Raw genomic sequence first — 14,458 nt, 5'->3', positions numbered from 1 at the left:
TTGGACTGTGGGAGGAAACCGGAGGAAACCCACACAGACACGGGGAGAACTTGCAGACTCCACACAGACAGTGACCCAGCCGGGAATCGAACCTGTGACCCTGGTGCTATGAAGCCGCAGTGCTATCCACTTGTGTTACCTTAAGTCTCCTCTTTTCTGAACTCATCCTCTGCCCCGGTCCTTCAAGGGCCACGTTTTTGGTGGATCATTTGAAAATGAATTGTGAGCTGCTTTCAAGGAGAAAAGTCTCAATTTAAAAGTGAAACAAGACGCGTGGTCGTGGTTTGACATCTTGGTCCTGGAATTCTGGCGGTGGGGGTCGAGCCGACGGTTGGGTTTCGCTGTTCGAAGCCCGTTGCCACGGCGACGGTAAACAGGCGCGCGCTCGTGGCTGCCTGAGCCTGAGCCTGAGCGGGGAGGCGCCTGTCCAGCCGCCGACATGGTGGTGTTCTTGCAGTTCGCAGATCCCGTGTTGAAACACTACGTCAAATCGCACTCACTCCCGCAGATCTATGAGGTAATTCGTCGCTGCTTTTTTGGGGGGGGGGGGGGGGGGGGAATCTGTTTGTGTTGAAAATATTGTTTCTCTTGCGTTTCCTCAAAAGGGGTCTATGGTCATCTGGGACGATGGCGACTTTAACTAACCCCCCCAAAAAAAACCCGTGTAAGGCAAAGCAAACTGAATGAAATCATTGCACAACCCGTCAAATAAGTGTTCAGATTATATTGCTGCCATCGTCCCGAACCCCTATTCTCGTTTCTGCCGGTTTCACTATCATTCTCCTTCGTTCCAGACTTGTCCTCCCAGAGATAAAGGACTTGCATTTAAATTGAGCCATCCACGACCTCAGGACAACCTCTACATCCAATGACATGTAAACGTTGGGTTGCAATCACTGACCATCAAGGACTTCTAACAATAATTGTTTTATTAAGTACTCTGAACAACTTTGGCGGATCCTGCTGTGGCATGTTTTGCAGGCTGAGTGCAGCATACTAATTCATATTACCCTGGGCACATATTACTCTATGCCTAGCTGAGCATACTGCCAGGTCGTTGGACTGTGGGTACAGGTGACTGATTGTAATATGCTCAAAGGCCCAAGCATGTGCAAAGTTCCTGGGTGGGATTCTCCCGTTCGGCGGCAGAGTGTCCACACCATTGGAAATTCCATTGCGTTTCACGACTGCATGGCCGCTGGGGGTATCGATTCTGGCCCCACAGCGCTGGAGTGGTTCACGCCACTCCAGTCTCCCATCCCAGCGTGAACTGTGCGTCGCAGTGGCATCGGCGCCCATCCACGCATGCTCGGTGGCCTCCCTCAACGTGCCGGCCCCGACGCAACATGGAGTTCAGGGGCCGGCGCGGAAGAAAATAGGCCTGGGGAGTGAGAGGCTGGCTCGCCGATTGGTGGGCCCCAATCGTGGGCCAGGCCCATCGGAGGCCCCCCCCCAAGGTTGGAGACCCGCCCCCCCCCACAGGCCGCCCCCCCGACCCTCCGCGCAGAGTTCCCGCTGGCTGCACCCAGGTGCGGATGGCACCAGCAGGACTCTACCGTTTTAGAGCGGCCGCTCAATCGGCGGCCTGTCCACATACAGAGGCCCGCGACTGGAGCTGTGCTGGCGCCAATGGCGCGATTCTCCGCTCTGCGGAGAATTGTGTGCAGGCGTCGGGGCGGCGCAACCTGGTTGCGGGGATTCTCTGGCCCAGCCCCGAGCTGGGAGAAACCCGTCCTCTAAACTTACTGGAGATGAACTGGCGAGAATTGTCCAGCATTATCCCCTGAGGTATGCCACGTGTGGTGAAGTGTCTCTTGAGCTTGGTTATGACTGTTTCACTCTTCATGTCAGGCAGGTGGTCGAAGTTCAAAGCGCCCGGAGAACGAGTTGGTTAAAATCAAACGTTGTTTACCATTCCATTCAAAATATCAGCCGCCTTAAATAACCATAGGAGGTCTTGGACCTCATGTAGGTGCAATGGTTCTTTGGCTTGATGCAGTATAAGTGCATTACATGATACACCTAGATACCTTCCTCTCTATATCAGCATACAAGGAGGCCCAGCATTATGATTTCATTGCCCTCTATATCTGGTTGGTCCCAACCCTGGGTGCTCTTAGTGAAGTTGCTTTAAATGGAGGTTGATGAATCGTTGGCCATCTTGTATGGTTAGTTTATCTCTGATGGCAAAAAATATGCAGAGGTAATGGCAAAGCTCCTTTGAGGACTCAGGCCAGCCCCTCATTATAATGTTATGATGTTGTCTGCATGTGATGTTTGCCTGTAAGGCATCCTCAAGCTCCTGGATGTTATGAGAGGAAAGCACCTTTATGGTCATGTTGTCTATGTCTGCCTCATGATACACCTGGTCTGTAGTGTGTAGGCAGGCATTTAGGAGGTTGGTTCTCAGGTGAACTTTGAAACTGGAATAATTTTAATATTTTCTGCTTGAATCTGTATGATGTTTCTGAACTTTAATTGAATAAAGATGCAAAGCAGCTTTCAGGTTTCTGGCATTCGGTCCGACGGGCAGCCTGAGGCAAAAGTGAGGTTTACGACATAACATTGGGAATGCAAGGCTTCAATGCTGTCGAGGGGAGCAGGACTGAGGAGGATGGACAAGAACCAACCAAACAGAACAGAGGCAAGATAGCCAACAGCAGGGACACATGCGGTCGCCAAGGGTTGTGGCTGGCCACCAGAGCGAGAACTGAGAGATGAACAGAGCAGTAGTTGGGAGATGCGAAGAAGGCCATGCAAGCACCTGCGTCGTGTCTCGGGGAATCGGAGAGCAGCAGCCAGCAGGAGATGGGCAGCTCAATCAAAGCCAAAGGCCAGTCACAGATCTGGAGCTAGACAGCAACTGGACCGGGTGGCAGGGGCGAGAGTGAGAGAGCAGAGGCCAGGCCAGATAGCCACCAGTATCAGCCAGGTAGCCAGCCAGGGGAAACCGCGACCGTCGAGGCTTGAGGCCCGGTCACTCGAGCGTGAGGTGAGCAGAGCAGAGTCAGAAGGCCAGGCAAGCGCCGCCGCCCCCTTGTCTCGGGGAATCAGGGAACAGCGAGCAGCAGGTATGCAGTGACTCGGCCAGAGCCAGAGACCAGCCACGTTGAATTTACTGCCTTTTTTGGTGTCAGTCATTTAGGATTGTGGCAGTGATTGTGGCTCATCCTCACATCAAATCTTTTCACAATTTCTGAAAAATACCTCCCTGACAACTCATAAGCTTAGTTTAATTCATCACTGCTTTTGAGCAGCTCAAACAATCGGCTGCTTTTGCTTAAGGAGGCTTCACTTGACAGAAGATTCTGTAGACTTATTTGTGAATCATTGAAATCAAGACAGATTGTACCCAGTCAATATGAAGAGACACATCTGGCAGTCAAAAATGCAGGATGTTGAATGCGAGGTAAGAGGCCGAAGCTAGAACAAAAGACAGTTTGGCACTTTATTGTAAAATATATTTGAAATTTTTGAGCAGTGCCCAAATTGCACAATTCATCCTCAACGATAACATCCACCAACAGTTTTGATGACTTGACGATGGCTTCGGTCTGCCGATTTCCGGAAGACAAACATATCGCCTGAGAAACTTGACAAGATGTGAACTCTAAAATGGGAATGGAAGTACAAGATACTGTTCAAGCTCATTATTCTTCTGCTGCTGAAGTGAGGGAAGAAACCTACCCTGAAGACATTGACTTATGGCCAAAATCTATTCCACTGGGTACAGTTGAATATTTTGTAATAAATAGACCAGAGAACATAGGTAACATGGAAAATTTGAGAAAAGAGTTTGAGGTTCCATGCTGAAAACATGTTTAGAAGTCTTCAATGGTCACAATTTCTCCGGGTGAAGAGAAATGGTATGACGGAAAGAAGAATTAGTAGATATTTTCGGAAACCTCTGAAGCAGTCTACTGTTATGTTTATAAATTATTCCCTGACCCTAGTAAAGGAAAACAGTCATTTGTCGATGGGTACTCTAACTGGAGAAATGTCTGAAGAGATACTGCTGATCATGAAACTTCCAAAAGTCATTAGGCCAAGTGCACATTCGTTCAAAGATGCAAATTATCTGGATGAATTGATTCTGCGTTATGGGCTCAGTTAGAAAATGAGCGTTCTTACAGGAGGGAAAGTGCTGTTATGTGTTGTTGCCACAGTCAAACTGCTATTTTCCTTGGGCCAACTTCTAAGAAGACATGTGAGTCATCAGTGTCAAATTGAAGAGGTAATTTTCTCTGTGAATTTGAAGAACTTCTCATGCATTTAAAAAGTTATCAATTTTGTGGTTCAGGGAAGACCAATTTTTTTACGCACAGAATCTACGATGAACTAATCACTATAATGGCAGAGTGGCTCTGAAACTTATGCACTAATAAAGTCAAAAATGCCAAATACTATTCCGTAATAGTTGATTCAACACCAGATGTGAGTCATGTGGACAAATTAACATTAATTTTAAGGTACGTGGCCAGTGATGGTGAAGTTGTAAAGTAATTTCTCTGTTTTATCCAGCTACTATCCCACACTCCTGAGTGTTTGGACGCAGCAGTTTGGATATCATTTCAAATTTAGGTTTTGACATCAATGATTGTCGTGGGCTTTGACAACGACACAAATATGGCAGGCAAATATTCAGGTCTACAAGCAAGACTGAACAATGCAAGCCTCTGTGCCTTATTTATCCCATGTTCCAGCCGCTCCTTGAATTTAATCTGCAGTTGAATTATGTGAGGCAGCTGTACATGTATTTGACTTTGTTTAAAACTTGTATGCCGCTTTTTGATTTCCACACATCAGTGAATATTCTGCAGTCACACTTGGAGCAGGTATATGGAAAACATTTGGTAGTCAAAAGAATTTGTGACAAATTTGTGGAGATACTGTCCTGACTTTGAGACTGAATCTTGTCGATTAAAAAGGAATGGTGAGACTGCATGGTGGCACAGTGGTTAGCATTGCTCCCTACAGCGCTGGGGACCCGAGTTCGATACCGGCCCTGGGTCACTGTCCGTCTGGAGTTTGCACATTCTCCCCATGTCTGCGTGGGTTTCACCCCCACAACCCAAATATGTGCAAGGTAGATAGATGGATTGGCCACACTAAATTGCCCCTGAATTGGAAAAACATAATTGGGTACTCTAAATTTTAAATTTTTTTTAATAAAGAAACGCTTATCAGTCAAAGCCACACCAAATATGGGGAGGTGGTATTGTCACTGGACTAGGAAACCAGAGACCCAGAGTAACACCTCTGAGGGACCCAGGTTCAAATCCTGCCACTGCAGATGGTGAAATTTGTATTCAATGAAAATCTGGAATTAAAAGTCTGATGACTATGAAACCATTGTTGATTGTCGTAAAAACTCATCTGGTTCACTAATGTCCTTTAGGGAAAGAAATCTGCTGTCCTTACCTGGTCTGGCCTACATGTGACCCCAGACCCACAGCAATGTGGTTGACTCTTTTAACTGCCCCCTCAAGGGCAATTAGGGATGGGCAATAAATGGTGGCACAGCCTGTGACGCCCACGTTTCATGAATTAATTTTTAAAAATCCAGAGCAATCACGTGTGAAAACTGAAGCAAAATTCTTAGCAGAGAAGTTTGAAAAGTACAAAATTGCCAATTTTACTGTTGTGGAACTGTTTACTTCAAGGAATTATGGCTGTGAGCAAATTGCTGCAAAATGTTGAAAGAACTTTATCAATTGTTAGCCTCGGTTAAAAGTTTTGTCATAGGACTTCGGTGATGGTGATATGGTGAGCAGACACACATCAGGTGGTTCTCCTCCAGAACATGGTCAAATAGGCACGTTTAGTCAAAATTAGCCTAAAAAGTCGGTTGTGTTTCACCCACAATTAAGAAAGGGAAAGGATAGAATCATCATGCCAGCAAACAGGAGCTCAAGAGGCCGCAGAGAAGGCAGAAGCAGAGGGATAGGTCACGAGCAGTGAGTGGACGAGTCGGCGGACCTACAAGGCTAGTCGTCCCCGGCCACTCCTGAGAGAAGGAGACTGATGACCTGAACAATGGCTCCCCCCCAACCTGGAGATGGATGGAAGACGTTCCTGACAAAGGAACTGACGGCGATGAGGGAGGCAATAAAAGTGGAAATCCAGGTGGCCGTCAAGTTGGCAGTGATGGAGGCGTTTGTCACCATGCAGACGGCGATCAATGGACTGGGGAGGAAGGTGGAGGTGCAGGGGAAGACGATCCTCGAGCCGGAAAAGGCATCGATGGACCAGAGTGACAGGATTGTCTCTCTGGAGGCCGAGATCAAAAGGTTGGCTGCGACCCAGGGGAACTTGCAGGGGAAAGTCGAGGACCAGGAGAATAGGTCCCGATGCCAGAATATCTAGATCGTGGGCCTGCCAGAGGGAATTGCAGACAGCGACCTGACGGGCTATGTGGCCCAGATGCTGGCAACCTAGTCGGGAGGGACAGCTTCCCCAATCCACTGGAGATCGACAGGGCGCACAGATCAGTTCAAAGCGGGGGAACAACCAAGGATGATGATGGCGAAACTGCATCATTATTAGATCGTGAGAGGATACTGAGGTGGGCAAGGCAGACGAAGACGAGCAGCTGGGAAGAGCATAGAACCCAGGTCTATGAGGAAATTGGGGCAGACCTGGCAAAGTGCAGAACCGAGTTCAACCAAGCAAAATCAGCCTTGTGCAGGAGAGGAGTGAGATTTGGAATGCTGGTCCCTCCAGGCTCTGGGTCAAGTTCCAAAAGAAGGAACATTATTTCAACACGCTGGCAGAGGCGGACAGGTTTGTTCGGATGAATGGCCAGGACAAGGAGCAGGCAAGGCAACGCGGAGGGTGAAGCAAAGGAGGACAGAGGGGAAAAAAAAGAACTGTGATGGACACACACTATGTTTGCGCAGGACTGTACTGCCTCGCTTTGAACAGAAAAGTCACACCGCAGGGAACGACGAGGGCACGGAATGCAGGAGAGGGTGAGGAAGAGGCAGAGGGAATAGATGTTTAGTGGACATGGGAAAGGGGTAAGATCAGTCACGGGTGGGGGGGCCACCACACTAACAGGGAAAGATACCGCAGGAAGTATGAAAGCAAGGGGGGCTGCGATGCACATCCCGGCAGGGAGGGAGCGCCTGGGGGCAGGGAGCAGGGGGGGACAAAAGGGCAAAGAAGGAACACAAGGGGATTGGTGCAGCAAATAAGATGCAGGTTGAAGGAACAAGATGGAACTGCATGCAGCCACCTTGCAGGTCCCTAAACAAAGGGAGACGCCGGAGTGCAGGGGTGCACCCTCGTGGCGTACACACAGTTACCGGTTATGTTGTGCCCCCTCGACAAAGGGAAACCGCTGAACGCAGGAGCCCAGCCTCATGGTGAAATGGTGACCATGTTGGATGGCGTCCTAATAAAGAAAAATCCTGGAGTGCAGTGGCGTTGGAGGAACTGCTGGAGGTGGACGGTATGGAGAAGGGGAACTGTGGGAACATTTACGGACGACTGTTAGAAAGTGTGAGGACACCACTAGACAGAGCAAGACAGAATGGGAGGACGAACTAGGGACGGAAGTAGGATGGGGACTCTGGAGCAAAACACTGAGCACGGCCAACTCCACCTCGACCTGTGCAAGGCTAAGCCTCATGCAGTTCAGTGGTGCACAGAACGCACCTAACCAGAACCCGAATGAACAGGTTCTTCCTGGAGATGGATGACATTGGGGTATTGGATCAGCCAGAACTTGATATGGGGAAGAAGGCCGACGCCCTTGCTTTTGCTTCCCTAAACGCCTGACGGAGAATCCTGCTTGTCTAGCGATCAACATCACCACCCACGCCCACATGTTCTGGGTCTGCCCCAGACTTGTCGGGTTCTGGTCAACCTTCTTCGAGGCAATGTCCAAGGTTGTGGGAGCAAGGGTGGAGCCAAGCCCAAGAGTGGCAGTCATTGGGGTATTGGATCAGCCAGAACTTGATATGGGGAAGAAGGCCGACGCCCTTGCTTTTGCTTCCCTAAACGCCTGCCGGAGAATCCTGCTTGTCTAGCTATCAACATCACCACCCAGAGCTGCAGACTGGCTGGCAGGCCTGCCGGAATTTCTCCATCTGGAGAAGATCAAATACATCATCCGATATCATGGGGACTATTCATCAGCCTGTTCGACACCAATAGCGGATAGGAAAGGAGAAAGATTGGGGGGGGGGGGGGTGGTCAGTGAGGGCAGACAGGACCACACAGAGCAGATAAGGAAAAGGAGGGGGGGTGCAGCAAGGGAGGAACCCATGAAAACATCCCGAGGGGACATGGCAAAACACAGAGGAGGGGGCCAGTGGGCCTCCTCTACAACAAAGCCATCGGGCAACAGGAACAAATCCGAAACGAAAGAGGGCCTACAGCATCTACGACGGAAGAACGGGCCTGAATAACAAAAATGGGGTTGGGAATTGGGAAGGGAGGGAGTGGGGGAAGGCCAATGAAAGGGTAACATTGTTACTTTTTAACTTTAAAAAAGTTTTGTTATGGAAGTTCGAAATGACTATGCCTCAGTGGAAGCAGAGGCGCTAACATTAACAAAGAATATAAGTTGCTCTGATGATGAGAAGCGTACAATACACAGGAAGTTATTTTTGATGAAACTAGGGACAATTAAATCACTTTAAAAGGGAACGAGAAATTCATAGTTGAAACTGTCAGTGTTTTCGGGATTAACAGCTTATTTGTAGAGACTTGTATGTGATGGTTTGCAGGCAACCTTCCGAAATGCGGAAACCATTCGAAAGATTTTTTTAACAATATCTGTCACAAATGCTTCCGATGAGCTTTCTTTCTCTGTATTGAAAAGAGTGAAAAATTATTTATGAAGTACAGTGATTCAGGAACACGGGGTGGCATGGTGGCACTGTGGTTAGCACTACTGCCTCACAGAGCCAGGGACCCGGGTTCAATTCCAGCCTTGGGTGACTGTGTGGAGTTTGTACATTCTCCCCGTGTCTGTGTGGGTTTCTTCCGGGTGCTCTGGTTTCCTTCCATTGTCCAAAGATGTGCGGATTAGCTGGATTGGCCATGCTAAATTTCACCTTAATGTCCAGGGATGTGCAGGTTAGGTTATGGGTTTACGGGTTTATGGTGGAGTGGATGGGGAGTGTAAATGGGGAAGAGTGTTCATTTGGAGGGTTGGTGCAGATGGGCCTAATGGCAACATTCTGCACTGCAGTGATTCTAAGTTCAGCAATAGTGACAATTAAAAAGGCATCCGTACAAGATTTTACCTAGGATGATGTGATAGATGATTTTGTGAAGAAAAAGTATAAAAGACAAGCCATCTAAGTTGCCATGGATTGCAAACAACTGATGAAGCAAGAAAATCTAAAAAATCTGTCCCTCTACCATGTTCTCCAGTCTAAATTATTTTCTTGAGAACATTTGCTGGTCTGATATAATAACTCGTTGTCACATGCAGACAGTTATAATAGGTGAATAACCGCCATCCCCCATCATACTTTACTGGCCTTCAGAATGTTTCTCCTTACTCTTCTAGACAATTAAAGAACGGAATACTGCCAGACAGTTACCAATGAAGGCACTAATATTAGACTTGGACTGGACATTCCATTTCATTGGACTAATTGCTCTGGCACTGAACCTTTTCCAACTCTTATTTGTCCTGTTGTGCTGCAGTCATATCATCGGCTGATTTCTCCATTCCATTGCTCGTCCGCCAGTTCATATTTGCTCATCTCCAGACACCGAGATTGCAATATTGACCGTCTCTACCATCCATGTTGTTTTGCCACTCTGGGCAAATGCATGGTCAATTCCAGCCCCACGTTCCCCGGAGTCAGAACACCAGGGAATGAACCAATAATTCTTATAAAAATTCCTGAAGTCTTTGTCCCGTGGCTGCCCAATTACAATCATCAGGTTTGTAAGCTGAAGTATAATTGTTGTGTATTTATACCAAGACTTGCTGGAGGGAGAGTCAGCCTTCGAAGTGGCCTTCTAGTCATATATTTTGGGAGATAGTTAGTTAGAACCCTCCATCCAGACTGCAGAATCAGAAGTGAATCAAAAGGGAACCTCGTGACTCTGAAAATATTCCAGTGGGATCAGATTGAATCACCACCTGTTACTGGACAGTAAACAGCCTTTTGCACCTATTCCTTGGCCAGAAGCTAAATCAATCAAACCGAGTCATCCTGTATGCCGCCCAGTTGGCAATCATCAGTTTAAATCAGCACAGCCTTCTGAATCTTTTGTTTGAAATGAAGGCACAGGCCACGTCTTCCTTCTGTTTGAATTAAAGATACAGGCCGCCTTAAAGTCACATGTCCATAAGTCATCCATGGATCAAAAATGTAACGGCAAAAATAAAAGAAAACAGAAATAGGGGAATAAACAAGGAACAAACGAGAAGGACCCATACAATGCTGACAACAGGTAGGCTTGGATTTCAATTTATAAACAGTACAGGCCTGTTGTTGTCATATGTTGAAGAGCACTACAGCAGTCTGTCTAGCAGAGATTTGGGGCTTCTGGGCCTTACATTGTGTGAGCTGAATGTGGGTGCGGTCAGGATTGTATTTGCTGTTTTACGTGGAAACTTGATTTGTTAACAATATGTGGTGACAATTTTCAAAAATACTAGCATCACATGATGCCTAACTAAGATGAAAATTATGCACAGATCTTCAGTACATTCTTTTCTTTTGAACAAAGAGTCTGCCAAGCTCCAACTCAAGATGGTTTAATTACAGTTTGCTAAGCTTCATTATTGAAGGTGCAGGCCTGCCCTGTTCACTCTCTTTCAGAAGCGATACAAATTAAGCCTTCCTGTGTTTTTTAATTAAGATGTGTTTATATGAATTTTTAAAAAATGACTATTTTCAAAATCATGCTGCAAAACAAACTTAGATGATGCCAAATATTATGCAGCATCCTCACAAGGTGACTAAATGTTTGGATTTTGTACACATTTCTTTGGGTGCTTACATATCACAGAAAACATTCCCCACTGCAAGCCCAAACAAAACTTACCCAAAAGTGTAATAAGCACATTAACTACAGTAAACCTTCATGGCTGTTCTTAATTTGTTATCCAATTTAATATTTTTGTCTTTTAATAGGCCTTGCTTATTGGATTATTTGTTCAGTGTCCTGATGATCCATTATTATATTTGGAGGAGAAAATTAAAGAACTACAAAACCAAATGAAAAATCAATCTTTGCTTTCGTGAGTATAAAATCAAATTTGTAATGGTGATTAGCGTCAAATCTTTTTTTATCATCCATGCTATTAACTGAGGGCAATTTGGCCCTGGGTTGCAACTAAATACTATTAGATGCACTCAACTTGTTACTGTTTATCCTGGGAAGCTTTTGATGTTGGTGCATTTACCAAAATAATTGGAAGTTATATTTGACAGATATTCCTCTATCTGTTGCAAAAAAAATAATTTTGAGCCCTTAAAGAATTGTCAATAACTTGAATTTTCTGAAGAGTGCCAGAGAAAATATCCCCGCCATCTCATGCAGCCCCAATGTTATATTTCATTCTAATGAATGTCAATTGGCATAAGGTGGGACTTCCAACTCTCACTTCAAAGCCCTGCATTGGCGAGCTGGCAGTTTATCTGATTGGCCAGCAAATCTCCAGTCACCATGCTGCAGTGACCAGAAGTGGCATTGCAGAGTCAGCTATCTGGCAGTAAGTTCCGTGAACTGGTCGGCAAGTAAGTACCAGAGTTCGAAGGACACAGAGGGTAGGGAATGCCTGGGAATTTGTCAGGGGAAGCATTAGGGGTATCGGGGGATTGGTTGGGTGGTGGAGGGAGGGTTGGAGATCATTGGGCCTTCAGGGGAGGGCACCCCTAGTCAGAAGGGAGCTTTTGATGGAGGGGCTCCAGCTCTCCAGTCCCTTGCTGCTGGAGACCAAACTGTTTTTATTTATGCATTTCTATCCCTGAGCTGTCATCTGTCTACCAACCTAAAAACCTGGGCATGATATATTGCACTTAAGTGGCCAATTAAGACCTTTAACTGGGGAAAGGATGGGCTTCCTGTCTGAGGCCCTGCCTGGCAGAGCATAACATTGCAATTTCAGGAAGAGGGAACTTGGAGGGATTCCCATCCATGCAATTTCAACTCCCTACCTCAGTCTCAGAATCCGCTGGTGGGGAGCACACAATTCTAGCCAATGTTTTTTTCCACTGCACTGCATTTTCTAATTGTGAATGAATGTAACAGGATCACAAAATTCCAGAGGTAATGGACCACATTAGTTTTGCTGGACATTTATATTTATTTCATTTAATACTTACATTTTATTACAGGGTAAATGAAAGGCATCTGGAGTTGAGCTGGTGAGTGCTTTAAATCATCATTACAATCTCTAGTTGCAAATTGGGGACAGCTAACTTTCAACAATGATCTAATTTATAATTGAACTATAATCACCAATTTCTTACCAAATTTAATTGCAAGCCATTGAAAACAGAATTTTCAGAATTATGAGAAGTATAAAATGGTTTAGATTTTGCCATATCTTAGGCCTTTAACTCCCTGGGAGTGGCAATCTCTAGTGGATTGACACTCGACGGATTTACCCATGCTGGGATCCCAAAGGCCCTGTCTCACCCAATCTTCCTCACTCAGGCTGGGTGAGACAAGAGCAGCAAAGCATCGACATGGATTAACTGGGAGGGTAAGAAACACCCCTTTTTAATGGCATTAGCTTTTAAGGAATAATTAAGAGGTAAGTGGTTCAGACAATGCAGGAGAAGGTGGTCAGACTAGGGATGGGGGGTGGTGCAGGGGACAGTGGTGGGAGTTTGGACCGGAGAGTGGAGGGGGTCAGACCAGAGAGGGATCAGTCCAGGATTTGGGGATCAATTTTGGAGCAGGGGTGTCAAACTGGGGGTGAGTGGGGAGGGATGTCGGTCCGACTGGAGTGGGGATCAGACCTGGATGGGTCATGTCAGGTCAGGTGGTGGAGGGGGGTGAAGGTGGGGGAGCGGGGGGTCAGTCTGGGACGAGTGAGGTGTCAGTCCAGGGGTGAGAGTGGGACAGTGTGCCAAGGACGGGGAGGGTCTGTCCTGGAAGGTGGTGGTGTGAGGGTGAGGGGGGTTGGGGGGGGGGGGGGGGATAGTTCGGGAATGGGGGGGCACAGTTTGGAAAGGAGAGGGGGGCAGATTCAGACCAGGTCGCTCCGAGAGGGTGGTCAGGTTGGGGTGAGGGTGGTGTGGTGGATCTCCTGGGGTGATCATATGTAATGGGCTGCACAATAGCATATAGGCGGCATTGTAGCACAGTGGTTAGCACTGTTGTGTCTCGCCGCCAGGGTCCCGGGTTCAATTCCCGCTTGTGTCACTGTCTGTGTGGTGTCTGCACATTCTCCCCGTTTCTGCGTGGGTCTCCTTCGGGTGCTCCGGTTTCCTCCCACAAGTCCCGAAAGACGTGTTTAGGTGAATTGGACATTCTGAATTCTCTCTCTGTATACCCGAACAGGTGCCGTAGAGTGGTGACTAGGGGATTTTCACAGTAACTTCATTGCAATGTTAATGTAAGCCCACTTGTGACAATAATAAATACTATAATTACTATTATTATTATGTAGTGGGTGCCCTGTGTGAGGATGGGCCTAGATTTTTAAAATAGTTACTCTGGAGGTTAGAAATGATTTTCCCCTTCTGGTGCCGGAGTGTGGCGACTAGCGGATTTTCACAGTAATTTAATAATAATAATAGCTTATTGTCACAAGTAGACTTCAGTGAAGTTACTGTGAATAGCCCCAAGTCACCACATTCCGGCGTCCGTTGGGGAGGCTGGTACGGGAATTGAACCCGTGCTGCTGGGCTTGCTCTGCATCACAAGCCAGCTGTTTAGCCCACAGTGCTAAACCAGCCCCTTCATTCCAGTATTAATGTAAGCCTACTTGTGGCAATAATAAAGATTATTATTATTATTAACAAGTAACTATCAGGTTAAAACTAGCAGATTCATAAGAGGTTAGCAGTTCAAATCGCTTCTGTTGGATGGTTCCCAGCCCAGTGAAATTGTCCAGAGGAAGTAACACAATTGCCAGGTAAACCCTTGTGATATAACTGCCGAGAATGATTCACCAGTGCATCATTGGGGTACCCCCTAAATGCGGCTCCAGGGAACCAGGAGGTTCTTGGCCACAGTGCTTATTACAAAGAATGCAAATTATTGATTAAGAGGGTGCCATAACTTCAAATTTATAATGTCTCTGACTAATGATATTATCTGGAACAAAAACAAAATATTGTAGATGCTGGAAATCTGAAATGAAAACAAAAAATGTCTGTATAAACTGAGCAGGTGAGGCGGCATTTGTGAAGACTATTGTTCTTTATGAAAGGAAATCTGCCAACTTCCCGGTGGCGGACAAGGAGAGAGGGCTCCCACTCAAGGTGGATTTAGTCATTCGTTTCCCCACCCGAATTGTGTGCTT

General features: G+C 46.7%; 1 protein-coding gene across 3 annotated transcripts in view; it reads left to right on the top strand.

The window, feature by feature from the left end:
* The first annotated feature begins 283 nt into the window (after positions 1–283).
* fbxl13 (F-box and leucine-rich repeat protein 13) overlaps positions 284–14,458 on the top strand; it is a 399,689-nt gene continuing 385,514 nt past the window's right edge. For 2 of the 3 annotated variants that reach the window (XM_038811556.1, XM_038811557.1), the window contains exons 1-3: positions 284–517; positions 11,112–11,218; positions 12,318–12,347. In XM_038811556.1, the coding sequence (XP_038667484.1) occupies positions 440–517; positions 11,112–11,218; positions 12,318–12,347 (215 nt within the window). In that variant the 5' untranslated portion in view covers positions 284–439. The remainder of the gene's footprint in view (positions 518–11,111; positions 11,219–12,317; positions 12,348–14,458) is intronic. The other variant, XM_038811555.1, reaches the window with a different exon arrangement.

This window comes from Scyliorhinus canicula, chromosome 11 (genome assembly GCF_902713615.1).
Source record: "Scyliorhinus canicula chromosome 11, sScyCan1.1, whole genome shotgun sequence".
NCBI classification, from domain to species: Eukaryota; Metazoa; Chordata; class Chondrichthyes; order Carcharhiniformes; family Scyliorhinidae; genus Scyliorhinus; species Scyliorhinus canicula.
This window is presented reverse-complemented; position numbering and strand designations above follow the sequence as displayed.